Source organism: Tasmannia lanceolata, unplaced genomic scaffold (assembly GCF_043159265.1).
Source record: "Tasmannia lanceolata isolate RefF3 unplaced genomic scaffold, GAP_Taslan_0.1 ptg000007l, whole genome shotgun sequence".
NCBI lineage: Eukaryota > Viridiplantae > Streptophyta > Magnoliopsida > Canellales > Winteraceae > Tasmannia > Tasmannia lanceolata.
In genome coordinates, this window is record NW_027518684.1 from 4,210,292 (window position 1) to 4,225,878 (window position 15,587).

Sequence of the window (15,587 nt, forward strand, 5' to 3'; positions counted from 1 at the left end):
AGTTTTGTTATGGTTAGTATATTATAGACCTATTTCTATCCCTACGTGGTCTTAGAAATCCTCTCTACTAACCCATTTTTCATTACTCGTAGTAGGCAATTGAGTTTTTAGAAAATGGAAAACCCTACATCGATTCTACTTTCTAATTAAAAAATGAGTTTCTACAAGTGTAAATTTACATTGGGCTTATGGGTTCTATCACTTGAAAAAATGAGTTGCGACTTGTATAAATTTACAAATAGATAAGCCAACCAGAGTATGACAACAAGTGAGTTTTGGGGTTCACTTTGTTGGATGATCCAAACAGCTCATTTGTTGGGCCACACCAGAAATAGGTTGTAACCAGTAACTAGGGTGAACCTAAGCCTCAAATCTAAGATGGTTCCAAAAAATTCTACTTAATTTTAAATGGGGTGACGTTGTCATTGGGCTCTTGCAATGGTTACACTCAACCAATAGGGGCACCCTTTCATCCGATTTTCCCATGGGCGCCCCTCAGTCTAGCATTCTTCATATTCTCCTAGGTTACACTTTGGGTTCGACAGGAAGATTTTAGGAGTTGAAGCTGTTAGGAATTAATCCTAGCGGTGGATGTGGCCTTTACAAGATCGATGGCCTAGATCATTTTAGTTGGTTAGTTGCTTTTGTAAAAATGCATTAAGTGCTTAAAGAATGGACGTAATCCTTTATTGAAAAAAGTTGTAATTAAAAGGGTGTAAACATATGTTAGAATATGTGGGATCTCATAGTCAGATTGTGTTGAATTCACACCATTGGTCCATCATGGCTGATTTCTTGTTCATTAATCCGGCATTGGTCCATAGGGACCCTTTTGTTGCCCATTCTGGCATTGGTCCATAGTGACCATTTTCTTGCCCATTTTGGCATAGGATCATAATGACCCTCTTGTTGCCCATTCTGGCATTGGTCTACAAGACCCTTTTGTTGCTCATTCCGGCATTGGTCCATAGTGACCCATTTCTTGCCCATTCTGGCATTGGTCCATAGTGACCCAATACTACTCGCCCATCGAGGCTTGATTCTTGCCTAGCCCATTGAGGCTATGATTTGTTCTCATCCATCTCTTCACGGCAAATCAACAAGCAGCGTCTTCTTAGGCAATATGCATTCTGTAACAACATCAAGGCATATTCATCATCAAACTTTGGCAGTGCGGTTCCAATCAAAAGATTTTATTTTCTTATGGGGACAATTTTATTTTCTTATTGGGGAATTTCATTATAATCAAACGTACGTTGATTTCCAATCCACATACATTTGAGGGGGGATGTTAGAATATGTGGGATCTCATAGTCAGATTGTGTTGAATTCACACTGTTGGATCATCATGGGGCTAGATTAGGCAAGTGGGTTGAATAGAGTAACCTAACTAGAATAGGCAGCTAGCATAAATTAGCAATTAGGCTAATCTTAGTAGGTAGGTTTTCTAGAATTATCTCTTGCCTTGTTATGTTTATCTCTTTCTATGTTTAACCCTTTTGAGTGTTCTATATAATCACTCATTAGGGCTAATTGTATTGTATCGAAGTTTAGTGAAATATTCTCTAAATTTATCAACATAAAGAGACGTTTGAGAGAAGGGTCAGCATGATGAGGAGTTGCATTCCTTCCCTCAAACATTTATAAAGTACTCTCTTTAGTCCCTGAATGCACACAACATATCTCTATTCCAAAATCTATGCAAATCCACATCAAGAGAGAAGAGGAAACCAGTCCCCATCACTATCAGTTGTGGAGCAAGAAGATACTCTGAGAAAGGAATCCATTCCAGCGAGAAGAGAACACGATTCATGACTTCCGGTATATTCTTTTCCCGTTTTGTTTCAAAACCATACTGTTAACTGTGTTTCTCAAAGTTGGACCGCCAAGATCCATTGCCCGTGTTCTCAATGTGTTGAACACCAATAGAAGCCAAATTAATCTACTCGGATCCAAATTAAGCTAGTCGAACCAAAAATGACTCAAACTAATGTGATGCGTGTCGATCATACACTCTCATGTGTGAACAAGCATTTATATATATGTCGATGTGGCCCCAATAAGTTTACATGAACAAAGAGAGTATAAGTAAAATATTAACACTAAGACATGTTTCCTCCTTCTAAGTACAAGACAATAAGCTAAGCTGGTTTCAAGCATCAGACAATGTGATATCATAGTCGCCAATCTCGGATTTTGGGATCCCCAATGCCTTCCACACTGCCGGAGATGCATCCACAATGTTGTAGGGGCATGGTGGCTGGAAGTCGTGATCGGAATCGCACCCAAAAACCGAATCGCACTCATCAACGACCTTGGCCATCACAGATCTTCCATTGGCATTGATCTTGATGTTGTTCAGGCAACGACTTCTACCATTATACCACCCCGTAGACAATGCCACAACAAACACATGGTCACTATGGTATTGATTGTCGCACTCGGAAGGGCCTCCACCATCACCACGTGCCTTTGGCAAAGCTGTTGTTGGTCATTGTTGCCGGAGTGTTGCCAGTGATCGGAGGAGAGCAACGGTATTGTGGGCACAACTTTCCGGCCTTGCAACAGTCAGAGTCATTCTCCGGGTTGCAATTCCCAGTCTTGCCTCTCAAGTAGCCGCTGGGATGGCACGATCCAAATGGAGAATAGCAATACCCAACATGGAGGGTTGCTAGAACTAGTAAAACCATTGCAAGTAGTGACTTGTTAGCCATCCTTGGTGGTTTCTATCACTTGCCTTCTTCTTCTAGTTGAAAGGTTGGTTTGTTGTATTTGTGAATTCTAATTTAGGACTGCATCCTATTTATGAGGAGACCCTCCTTGCTTTCCCACGCAGACTCTTATTTTGTACTACGTATGAAATTACAGAATGGAAAGACAACGTACACGGAAAACAAACAAATCGTCACGGCTACGGCTCTCTTCTTGTTTGTATAATTTAGCCCCATTTCTATCTCAATGTGGACTTAGATGTCCTCTGTAATATTTGCGCTCCACAACCCAGCTTTATTTTCTAGGGCCCAGTGAACCACGACAGTTAAGTTTTCTTTAGAGAAACCTTCAAATTTATGATAAAATCCCTCTAACTTAGACATAACTATATCATTTCCTTCAAAATTGTGAAAATGAAAAAAGAAATTTCCATATAAAATTTCCATAAGAAATGTTTTTCCTGCAGTCCAAACATGGCCTAAATTGACAAATTATTAGTCAATTCAGTGAAGAAAATAGTAAACAACGTGCACCATCATACATGGTAAAGTAAGGGGCCGTTTGGATATGCGGATTTTAGAAACCAGATTTTTAGTATGAAAATAGTGTAAAAGAGGGTTAGAGACAAGAGAAGAAGCAGGTCAAACGGGCGGGTTGGGTTCGGTTGGGTTACCCGCGGTTCATGCTAGTGCGGGTCAAACGGGTTGGGTAAAAAATGACCCGCATCCCTATGGGTCAACACTTAGGGGACCCGCACCCGCTGGGGTTGGCGTGGGTCAATCCGCAGGCAACCCACAATTTTTTCCCAAAGACTTCTCTTTTTTTTGGGGTGAATAAGGAAATTATAGGAACAAAAGCAAAAGAAGAGACTTAGAAAAAATGTCTGGAGTGCCCCCATTGCAAACGAACCCTTGACCTTTTTATACTAGGTTGCATTTCCTCTTAATCTAGACCGTCCATTTCTTTTTTTCTTTGATCTCATGGTTCGCATGGATTGCTTCTCAATGAAGTAAAACAAAATGCCCTAAGTACCCTCCAAAAGAGAGAAATCCCCTCTTTTATCTGAAAGTTGCTCTCTGTTGCGAGTAAGGAAATGCAGATGGTGTCTACTCGAACTAAAATAAAGAACGAAAAAGAAAAAAACGAAATGCGGGTATCCACGGGTAGGGGGTGGACATGGTTCCGGTTCAACCCGAAGAACTGAACCGAATCGGCCTATTTGGTTCTGTTCGATTCGGTTCTAAATTTAAAAGGTTCGGTTCCGGTTCAGATGTTTGGGAACCGATTGCACTTGGTTCGGTTATGGGTTTGGGTTCCTGGAACCGAGAGTGATGACACCCCTAACAGATAAAATCACCCCCCTCCCCATAACGGTTCCGTGAGAATGGTTTACTTATGCGTGATGAAGATATATCAAACCCTTAAGCACCTGCATAGAAATTGAAACATGCTTCCTCAAATAAATGGGAAAAAAATTGTTTCCACAGTATGATAAATGAGCCCATACATTCCATTCATTCATCCAATAAATGAGGAAAAATTTTAAAAATAAAGGTTAGGTAAACCCAAAACCAAACTGAACCGACCGAACCGATCAAGTTCGGTTCTAGTTCGGTTCGGTTCCAAAATAAGTGGTTCGGTTCTGGTTCCAAATTCTGAGAACCGATTGCATATGGTTTTGTTCTGGGTCTACCCCAGAACCGAACCGAACCGAACCATGTCCACCCCTATCCGCCCCACGGGTTCACCTGGCTCAGCCCATGTTTTGGCGGGTGAGGTGACCCACAAGTCAATTTTGGCAGGTCACTCAAATGCCAACCTACACTCACAAATTTGCGGGTAGGTTGGGTCGACCCGCTGGCACGGGTCGATTTTGCTAGGTCTAAGTCTTATCTAGTTGGAGAAGATTTATGTGAGGTTGTTTACAGTAATGCCAATGTGGTTCTGATGATATATAAGAAAATGCCGACATATTGAAAATATAGAGAATGGTGAATGCCAGGTCAAATTCCTTTTGAAGAGATCTATTTCTCATAACTTATCATTAGGTGTAAATCAGCGAGCTATATTTGGGGTACGAAGGGATAATAATTAACAAACTAGCAGAGGAAATATATATGAACAAGCATACACTGTCATGTGAACAAGCATGAAATTGTATATGGATGACCCCAACAAGTTTACATAGATATAAGTAAAATATTAACAGTATGACATGTTTCCTTCTTCCTACTAAGTACAAGAAAATAAGCTAAGCTGGTTTCAGGCATCAGACCACGTGATATCATAGTCGCCAATCTCCGATTTTGGGATCCCTAGTGCCTTCCACACCGCAGGAGATGCATCCACAATGTTGTAGGGACACGGTGGCTGGAAGTCATGATCGGAATCGCACCCATAAACTGAATCGCACTCATCGACCACCTTGGCCATCACAGATCTTCCATTGGCATTGATGTTGATGTTGTTCAGGCAACGACTTCCACCGTTGTACCACCCCGTAGATAATGCCACAACAAACTCAGCGTCGCTATGGTATTGGCTGTCGCACTCGGAAGGGCCTCCGCCATCACCGCCTTTGGCAAAGCTGTTGATGGTCATGGTTGCCGGAGTGTCACCGGTGATCGGAGGGGAGCAACGGTACTGTGGGTACAACTTGCCAGCCTTGCAACAGTCGGAGTCGTTCTCCGTGTTGCAATGGCCAGTCTTTCCTCGTAAGTAGCCGCTGGGATGGCAAGATCCAAGGGGAGAAAAGCAATGCCCAACATGGAGGCTTGCTAGAACTAGTAAAATCATTGCAAGTAGAGACTTGTTAGCCATCCTAGTTGGTTTCTGTCACTTGCTGCCTTCTTCTACTTCTTGAAAGGTTTGTTTGTTGTATTTGTGAAGTCTAATTTAGTAGCGAATACTATTTATAGGAGACGATGGAAGAAAGAGTTGGAGACCCTTATTGCTTTCAAGAAAAGAAGGGTCCCACGAAGACGCTATCTTGGTACTACCTATAAAATTAAAAAATGGGAAGACAGCGTACGCTGAAACCAAACAAATCGGCACGGTTATGGCTCTCTACTAGTTTTGTTATGGTTAGTATATTATAGACCTATTTCTATCCCTACGTGGTCTTAGAAATCCTCTCTACTAACCCATTTTTCATTACTCGTAGTAGTCAATTGAGTTTTTAGAAAATGGAAAACCCTACATCGATTCTACTTTCTAATTAAAAAATGAGTTTCTACAAGTTTAAATTTACTTTGGGCTTATGGGTTCTATCACTTGAAAAAATGAGTTGCGACTTGTATAAATTTACAAATAGATGAGCCAACCAGAGTATGACAACAAGTGAGTTTTGGGGTTCACTTTGTTGGATGATCCAAACAGCTCATTTGTTGGGCCACACCAGAAATAGGTTGTAACCAGTAACTAGGATGAACCTAAGCCTCAAATCTAAGATGGTTCCAAAAAATTCTACTTAATTTTAAATGGGGTGACGTTATCATTGGGCTCTTGCAATGGTTACACTCAACCAATAGGGGCACCCTTTCATCCGATTTTCCCATGGGCGCCCCTCAGTCTAGCATTCTTCATCTTCTCCTAGGTTACACTTTGGGTTCGATAGGAAAATTTTAGGAGTTGAAGCTGTTAGGAATTAATCCTAACGGTGGATGTGGCCTTTACAAGATCGATGGCCTAGATCATTTTAGTTGGTTAGTTGCTTTTGTAAAAATTCATTAAGTGCTTAAAGAATGGACGTAATCCTTTATTGAAAAAAGTTGAAATTAAAAGGGTGTAAACATATGTTAGAATATGTGGGATCTCATAGTCAGATTGTGTTGAATTCACACCATTGGTCCATCATGGCTGATTTCTTGTTCATTAATCCGGCATTGGTCCATAGGGACCCTTTTGTTGCCCATTCTGGCATTGGTCCATAGTGACCCTTTTCTTGCCCATTTCGGCATAGGATCATAATGACCCTCTTGTTGCCCATTCCGGCATTGGTCTACAAGACCCTTTTGTTGCTCATTCCGGCATTGGTCCATAGTGACCCATTTCTTGCCCATTCTGGCATTGGTCCATAGTGACCCAATACTACTCGTCCATCGAGGCTTGATTCTTGCCTAGCCCATTGAGGCTATGATTTGTTCTCATCCATCTCTTCACGGCAAATCAACAAGCAGCGTCTTCTTCGGCAATATGCATTCTGCAACAACATCAATGCATATTCATCATCAAACTTTGGCAGTGCGGTTCCAATCAAAAGATTTTATTTTCTTATGGGGACAATTTTATTTTCTTATTGGGGAATTTCATTATAATCAAACGTACGTTGATTTCCAATCCCATACATTTGAGGGGGGATGTTAGAATATGTGGGATCTCATAGTCAGATTGTGTTGAATTCACACCGTTGGATCATCATGGGGCTAGATTAGGCAAGTGGGTTGAATAGAGTAACCTAACTAGAATAGGCAGCTAGCATAAATTAGCAATTAGGCTAATCTTAGTAGGTAGGTTTTCTAGAATTATCTCTTGCCTTGTTATGTTTATCTCTTTCTATGTTTAACCCTTTTGAGTGTTCTATATAATCACTCATTAGGGCTAATTGTATTGTATCGAAGTTCAGTGAAATATTCTCTAAATTTATCAACATAAAGAGATGTTTGAGAGAAGGGTCAGCATGATGAGGAGTTGCATTCCTTCCCTCAAACATTTATAAAGTACTCTCTTCAGTCCCTGAATGCACACAACATATCTCTATTCCAAAATCTATGCAAATCCACATCAAGCGAGAAGAGGAAACCAGTCCCCATCACTATCAGTTGTGGAGCAAGAAGATACTCTGAGAAAGGAATCCATTCCAGCGAGAAGAGAACACGATTCATGACTTCCGGTATATTCTTTTCCCGTTTTGTTTCAAAACCATACTGTTAACTGTGTTTCTCAAAGTTGGACCGCCAAGATCCATTGCCCGTGTTCTCAATGTGTTGAACACCAATAGAAGCCAAATTAATCTAGTCGGATCCAAATTAAGCTAGTCGAACCAAAAATGACTCAGACTAATGTGATGCGTGTCGATCATACACTGTCATGTGTGAACAAGCATTTATATATATGTCGATGTGGCCCCAATAAGTTTACATGAACAAAGAGAGTATAAGTAAAATATTAACACTAAGACATGTTTCCTCCTTCTAAGTACAAGACAATAAGCTAAGCTGGTTTCAGGCATCAGACAATGTGATATCATAGTCGCCAATCTCGGATTTTGGGATCCCCAATGCCTTCCACACTGCCGGAGATGCATCCACAATGTTGTAGGGGCATGGTGGCTGGAAGTCATGATCGGAATCGCACCCAAAAACCGAATCGCACTCATCAACGACCTTGGCCATCACAGATCTTCCATTGGCATTGAGCTTGATGTTGTTCAGGCAACGACTTCTACCATTATACCACCCCGTAGACAATGCCACAACAAACTCATGGTCACTATGGTATTGATTGTCGCACTCGGAAGGGCCTCCACCATCACCACGTACCTTTGGCAAAGCTGTTGTTGGTCATGGTTGCCGGAGTGTTGCCAGTGATCGGAGGAGAGCAACGGTATTGTGGGCACAACTTTCCGGCCTTGCAACAGTCAGAGTCATTCTCCGGGTTGCAATTCCCAGTCTTGCCTCTCAAGTAGCAGCTGGGATGGCACGATCCAAATGGAGAATAGCAATACCCAACAAGGAGGGTTGCTAGAACTAGTAAAACCATTGCAAGTAGTGACTTGTTAGCCATCCTTGGTGGTTTCTATCACTTGCCTTCTTCTTCTAGTTGAAAGGTTGGTTTGTTGTATTTGTGAATTCTAATTTAGGACTGCATCCTATTTATGAGGAGACCCTCCTTGCTTTCCCACGCAGACTCTTATTTTGTACTACGTATGGAATTACAGAATGGAAAGACAACGTACACGGAAAACAAACAAATCGTCACGGCTACGGCTCTCTTCTTGTTTGTATAATTTAGCCCCATTTCTATCTCAATGTGGACTTAGATGTCCTCTGTAACATTTGCGCTCCACAACCCAGCTTTATTTTCTAGGGCCCAGTGAACCACGACAGTTCAAGTTTTCTTTAGAGAAACCTTCAAATTTATGATAAAATCCCTCTAACTTAGACATAACTATATCATTTCCTTCTAAATTGTGAAAATGAAAAAAGAAATTTCCATATAAAATTTCCATAAGAAATGTTTTTCCTGCAGTCCAAACATGGCCTAAATTGACAAATTATTAGTCAATTCAGTGAAGAAAATAGAAAACAACGTGCACCATCATTCATGGTAAAGTAAGGGGCCGTTTGGATACGCGGATTTTAGAAACCAGGTTTTTAGTTTGAAAATAGTGTAAAAGAGGGTTAGAGACAAGAGAAGAAGCAGGTCAAACGGGCGGGTTGGGTTCGGTTGGGTTACCCGCGGTTCATGCTAGTGCGGGTCAAACGGGTTGGGTCAAAAATGACCCGCATCCCTATGGGTCAACACTTAGGGGACCCGCACCCGCTGGGTTGGCGTGGGTCAACCCGCAGGCAACCCACAATTTTTTCCCAAAGACTTTTCTTTTTTTGGGGTGAATAAGGAAAGTATAGGAGCAAAAGCAAAAGAAGAGACTTAGAAAAAATGTCTGGAGTACCCCCATTGCAAACGAACCCTTGACCTTTTTATACTAGGTTGCATTTCCTCTTAATCTAGACCGTCCATTTCTTTTTTTCTTTGATCTCATGGTTCGCATGGATTGCTTCTCAATGAAGTAAAACAAAATGCCTTAAGTACCCTCCAAAAGAGAGAAATCCCCTCTTTTATCTGAAAGTTGCTCTCTGTTGCGAGTTAGGAAATGCAGATGGTGTCTACTCGAATCAAAATAAAGAAAGAAAAAGAAAAAAACGAAATGCGGGTATCCACGGGTAGCGGGTGGACATGGTTCCGGTTCAACCCAAAGAACTGAACCGAATCGGCCTATTTGGTTCGGTTCGATTCGGTTCCAAATTTAAAAGGTTCGGTTCCAGTTCAGATGTTTGGGAACCGATTGCACTTGGTTCGGTTATGGGTTTGGGTTCCTGGAACCGAGAGTGATGACACCCCTAACGGATAAAATCACCCCCTTCCCCATAACGGTTGGGAAAAAAATTATTTCCACAGTATGATAAATGAGCCCATGCATTCCATTCATTCATCCAATAAATGAGAAAAAAAATTTAAAATAAAGGTTAGGTAAACCCAAAACCGAACTGAACCGACCGAACCGATCAAGTTCGGTTATGGTTCGGTTCAGTTCCAAAATAAGTGGTTCGGTTCTGGTTCCAAATTCTGAGAACCGATTGCATATGGTTCTGTTCTGGGTCTACCCCAGAACCGAACCGAACCAAACCACGTCCACCCCTATCCGCCCCGCAGGTTCACCCGGCCCAGCCCATGCTTTGGCGGGTGGGGTGACCCCAAGTCAATTTTGACAGGTCACTCAAATGCCAACCTACACTCGCAAATTTGCAGGTAGGTTGGGTCGACCCACTGGCACGGGTCGATTTTGCTAGGTCTGAGTCTTATCTAGTTGGAGAAGATTTATGTGAGGTTGTTTACAGTAATGCCAATGTGGTTCTGATGATATATAAGAAAATGCCGACATATTGAAAATATAGAGGATGGTGAATGCCAAGGTCAAATTCCTTTTGAAGAGATCTATTTCTCATAACTTGTTTGAACACATCATTAGGTGTAAATCAGCGAGCGATATTTGGGGTACAAAGGGATAATAAATAAAAAACTAGCATAGTAAATATATATGAACAAGCATACACAGTCATGTGAACAAGCATGAAATTTTATATGGATGACCCCAACAAGTTTACATAGATATAAGTAAAATATTAACAGTATGACATGTTTCCTTCTTCCTACTAAGTACAAGAAAATAAGCTAAGCTGGTTTCAGGCATCAGACCACGTGATATCATAGTCGCCAATCTCCGATTTTGGGATCCCTAGTGCCTTCCACACCGCAGGAGATGCATCCACAATGTTGTAGGGACACGGTGGCTGGAAGTCATGATCGGAATCGCACCCATAAACTGAATCGCACTCATCGACCACCTTGGCCATCACAGATCTTCCATTGGCATTGATGTTGATGTTGTTCAGGCAACGACTTCCACCGTTGTACCACCCCGTAGATAATGCCACAACAAACTCAGCGTCGCTATGGTATTGGCTGTCGCACTCAGAAGGGCCTCCGCCATCACCGCCTTTGGCAAAGCTGTTGATGGTCATGGTTGCCGGAGTGTCACCGGTGATCGGAGGGGAGCAACGGTACTGTGGGTACAACTTGCCAGCCTTGCAACAGTCGGAGTCGTTCTCCGTGTTGCAATGGCCAGTCTTTCCTCGTAAGTAGCCGCTGGGATGGCAAGATCCAAGGGGAGAAAAGCAATGCCCAACATGGAGGCTTGCTAGAACTAGTAAAATCATTGCAAGTAGAGACTTGTTAGCCATCCTAGTTGGTTTCTGTCACTTGCTGCCTTCTTCTACTTCTTGAAAGGTTTGTTTGTTGTATTTGTGAAGTCTAATTTAGTAGCGAATACTATTTATAGGAGACGATGGAAGAAAGAGTTGGAGACCCTTATTGCTTTCAAGAAAAGAAGGGTCCCATGAAGACGCTATCTTTGTACTACCTATAAAATTAAAAAATGGGAAGACAACGTACGCTGAAACCAAACAAATCGGCACGGTTTGGATCATCCTATGGTGTGGGCTGTCTAGTTAATTTTGAAAAATACAGGTGTGGCCTACCTTGTTCAAAGATTTCAACAAATTAATGGCCTGGCCATGTTATAGAGAGACCGGTTTAGTAGTGTTTAGAGAATAACAAATCTGAAACCGTCTAACAAATCTTAAAAGAAACTAGTATCATATTTTCTTGCGTGATTGAAGGGATTTTTTTGGGTGCATTTATTCAGTTCCCCAACAAAGATTGGAATATATTGTGCCACCTTCCAAGAACATTCTTCTCACAAAGGTTTCCTAATATTCTATCAAATTCTTGAGAACAGCCACACAGGCTCATTTTTCAGCAGATTTTGTCTTATTCATCTACTCTCACAATTTCTTCCGTGATTGAAGGTAACAAACCCCAATAGGGAGCTGCAAGGTCACCGTTTCCCATTGCTTTTGTGACATTATCAGTGTTGGGCACAGTGTTTTGCGGCTCTCGAAACCATGGGCTCACTTCAGTCTAGCATTCTTCATCTTTTTAGGAGATTCTATATGCCGTGGCCTCGTTAAGCCTATTTTTTGAAAAAATACTATGGGGCCCACTTCATAGGATAATCCACAACGGAAAATAGGTTGTACCCTATAGATCATCACCATAAGATGATCCCAATTTCCAGTATTTCTCAAAAAATAAAGTGGGCACACTTCATAGGATGATCCAAACAGTTCATTCGTTCGTTGGACCACCGCGAAAATAAGGTGTACCTTATAAATCACCCCTATAAAATGATCCTGACCACTTATTAGGATGATCAAAACCGTTCACTTGTTAGGCCACAGCATAAATAAGTTGTAGCATGTAAATCATCTTCAAAGAATGGTCCTAACCCTCGGTCTATAGTTAAATACAGGACTTCACACGCACACCATATAAAATCTCATTGCCTACTCATATTTGCACTCCCATATTATGGTAATGAGACAAGAACACCTTGTCTTTTATTATTTAACCACTATTACAATTCTCAAAAAGCTATCAGTAGCCAAGTAAAAAAGGAAAAGACAGGGTCAGTTTGTGTCATTATCAAAACATGGATGTGGAAATATCAGTAGCCTTTTCTTTTTATTCATGTCCCTATTTGGATTCCAAGAAAACATTTCTAACTGAAGTTTTTCTTCAATTTTTATTTATTTTATTTTTTCGTTTCACGATTTACAGTGATATGATTATTGTTGATTTATTTTCATAAATCGAAGGTCACTCTTAAGTAAAAATTGAATCTGATCAGTTCAAGCTCTCTTTTTATGTGTAAAACAAGTAAGAAATTTTAGAAATATTTTCCTATCCAAACTTTTCCGGAAAATTCCAACAATACAAATAGGGAAAAGACAAGAAATGTTTCAAGTGTTGAAGAAATGACTTCGGAATGACTCTTTATGACATATCACATTAAAGCGTTTCCATACAAAGAAAAAGACTGACATACCCTTCTATACCATCCACTGCATCATTTTGCAAAATTTCGTACTTAAAATCTCATTCTTGCCGTTGTGTGTGCTATTCTCCTGCCATCGTCTGATGGCAAGTCTTCCGAAAGTCTCAACCTTCTTCTCCTAGGTTACACCTTTGGGTTCGACAGGAAAATTTTAGGAGTTGAAGCTGTTAGGAATTAATCCTAACGGTGGATGTGGCCTTTCCAAGATCGATGGCCTAGATCATTTTAGTTGGTTACTTGCTTTTGTAAAAATGCATTAAGTGCTTAAAGAATGGTCGTAACCCTTTATTGAAAAAAGTTGTAATTAAAAGGGTGTAAACTTAAAGAGACGTTTGAGAGAACGGTGAGCATGATGAGGAGTTGCATTCCTTCCCTCAAACATCTATAAAGTACTCTCTTCAGTCCCTGATTGCACACAACATATCTCTATTCCAAAATCTATGCAAATCCACATCAAGAGAGAAGAGGAAACCAATCCCCATCATTATCAGTTGCGGAGCAAGAAGAAACACGATTCATGACTTCTGGTATATTCTTTTCCCGTTTTGTTTCAAAACCATGCTGTTAACTGTGTTTCTCAAAGTTGGACCGCCAAGATCCATTGCCCGTGTTCTCAATGTGTTGAACACAAATAGAAGCCAAATTAATCTAGTCGGATCCAAATTAAGCTAGTCGAAACAAAAATGACTCAGACCAACCCAAAGTAAGCTATAATGTGATGTGTGTCGATCATACACTGTCATGTGCGAACAAGCATGAAATTATATATATATATATATATATATATATATATATATATATATATGTCGATGTGGCCTCAATAAGTTTACATGAACAAAGAGAGTATAAGTAAAATATTAACACTAAGACTTGTTTCCTTCTTCTAGGTACAAGACAATAAGCTAAGCTGGTTTTAGGCATCAGACCATGTGATATCATAGTCGCCAATCTCAGATTTTGGGATCCCCAATGCCTTCCACACTGCCGCAGATGCATCCACAATGTTGTAGGGGCATGGTGGCTGGAAGTCGTGATCGGAATCGCACCCATAAACTGAATCGCACTCATCAACGACCTTGACCATCACGGATCTTCCATTGGCATTGATCTTGATGTTGTTCAGGCAACGACTTCCACCATTATACCACCCCGTAGACAATGCCACAACAAACTCATGGTCACTATGGTATTGATTGTCGCACTCGGAAGGGCCTCCACCATCACCACCTTTTCCTATCCAAACTTTTTCGGAAAATTCCAACAATACAAATAGGGAAGGGCAAGAAATGTTTCAAGTGTTGAAGAAATGACTTCGGAATGACTCTTTATGACATATCACATAAAAGTGTTTCCATACGAAGAAAAAGACTGACATTCCCTTCTATACCATCCATGAATCATTTTGCAAAATTTCGTACTTAAAATCTCATTTTTCTCCATTGTTGTGCTCCTGCAACCTTGAGTTGAATCTTCCAATTGCTTTGCTATTCTCCGACGACGTTGAGTTGGATCTTCTCATTTCTCTGCTAGTCTCCTGCGACCTCAATCTTCTCTTTCTATTGTGCTATTCTCCAATGCGCGACCTCAATCTTTTGTTCCCATTCTATGATATTTTCCAGTGACCTCAACCTACTCTTCTCGTTAATGTGCTATTCTTCAGCCATCTCATTATTGCCGTTGTGTGTGCTATTCTCCGGCCATCGTCTGATGGCAAGTCTTCCGTTCTTCTCCTAGGTTACACTTTGGGTTCGACAGGAAAATTTTAGGAGTTGAAGTTGTTAGGAATTAATCCTAACGGTGGATGTGGCCTTTCCAAGATCGATGGCCTAGATCATTTTAGTCGGTTAGTTGCTTTTGTAAAAATGCATTAAGTGCTTAAAGAATGGACGTAACCCTTTATTGAAACAAGTTGTAATTAAAAGGGTGTAAACATATGTTAGAATATGTGGGATCTCATAGTCAGATTGTGTTGAATTCACACCATTGGTCCATCATGGCTGATTTCTTGCCCATTCCGGCATTGGTCCATAGGGACCCTTTGTTGCCCATTCTGGCATTGGTCCATAGTGACCCTTTTCTTGCCCATTTCGGCATAGGATCATAATGACCCTCTTGTTGCCCATTCCGGCATTGGTCTACAAGACCCTTTTGCTGCTCATTCCGGCATTGGTCCATAGTGACCCATTTCTTGCCCATTCCGGTATTGGTCCATAGTGACCCAATACTACTCGCCCATCGGGGCTTGATTCTTGCCTAGCCCATTGAGGCTATGATTTGTTCTCATCCATCTCTTCACGGCAAATCAACAAGCAGCGTCTTCTTCGACAATATACATTCGGCAACAACATCAAGACATATTCATCATCAAACTTCGGCAGTGCGGTTCCAATCAAAAGATTTTATTTTCTTATGGGGAGAAAATTTTATTTTCTTATTGGGGAATTTCATTGTAATCAAACGTATGTTGATTTCCAATCCACATACGTTTGAGGGGGGATGTTAGAATATGTGGGATCTCATAGTTAGATTGTGTTGAATTCACACCATTGGATCATCATGGGGCTAGATTAGGCAAGTGGGTTGAATAGAGTAACCTAACTAGAATAGGTAGCTACAATAAATTAGCAATTAGGCTAAT

At 41.0% G+C, this 15,587-nt stretch overlaps 2 protein-coding genes and 2 pseudogenes across 2 annotated transcripts; all 4 read right to left on the reverse strand.

Annotated features, from left to right (window-relative positions):
* Positions 1 to 2,152: 2,152 nt before the first annotated feature.
* Positions 2,153 to 5,581, reverse strand: LOC143880824 (kiwellin-1-like; annotated as a pseudogene).
* A 2,327-nt stretch (positions 5,582 to 7,908) lies between these two features.
* On the reverse strand, positions 7,909 to 8,521 carry LOC143880825 (putative ripening-related protein 1; annotated as a pseudogene).
* Positions 8,522 to 10,554: 2,033 nt separating this feature from the next.
* Positions 10,555 to 11,283, reverse strand: LOC143880826 (putative ripening-related protein 1). Its single transcript, XM_077383802.1, has one exon. The coding sequence runs from the start codon at positions 11,232 to 11,234 to the stop codon at positions 10,677 to 10,679; it is 558 nt and encodes a 185-aa protein (XP_077239917.1). The 5' UTR covers positions 11,235 to 11,283; the 3' UTR covers positions 10,555 to 10,676.
* A 2,579-nt stretch (positions 11,284 to 13,862) lies between these two features.
* Positions 13,863 to 14,343, reverse strand: LOC143881263 (putative ripening-related protein 1). Its single transcript, XM_077384249.1, has 2 exons — positions 14,337 to 14,343; positions 13,863 to 14,182 (listed from the first exon to the last, which is right to left on the reverse strand). Exons 1-2 carry the CDS (start codon positions 14,341 to 14,343, stop codon positions 13,863 to 13,865), a joined length of 327 nt encoding a protein of 108 aa, XP_077240364.1.
* Positions 14,344 to 15,587: the final 1,244 nt, after the last annotated feature.

Coding starts and splice junctions, on each gene's coding strand:
- LOC143880826 (XM_077383802.1), bottom strand. CDS start 11,234: ATGGCTAACAAGTCTCTACTTGCAATGATTTTACTAGTTCTAGCAAGC.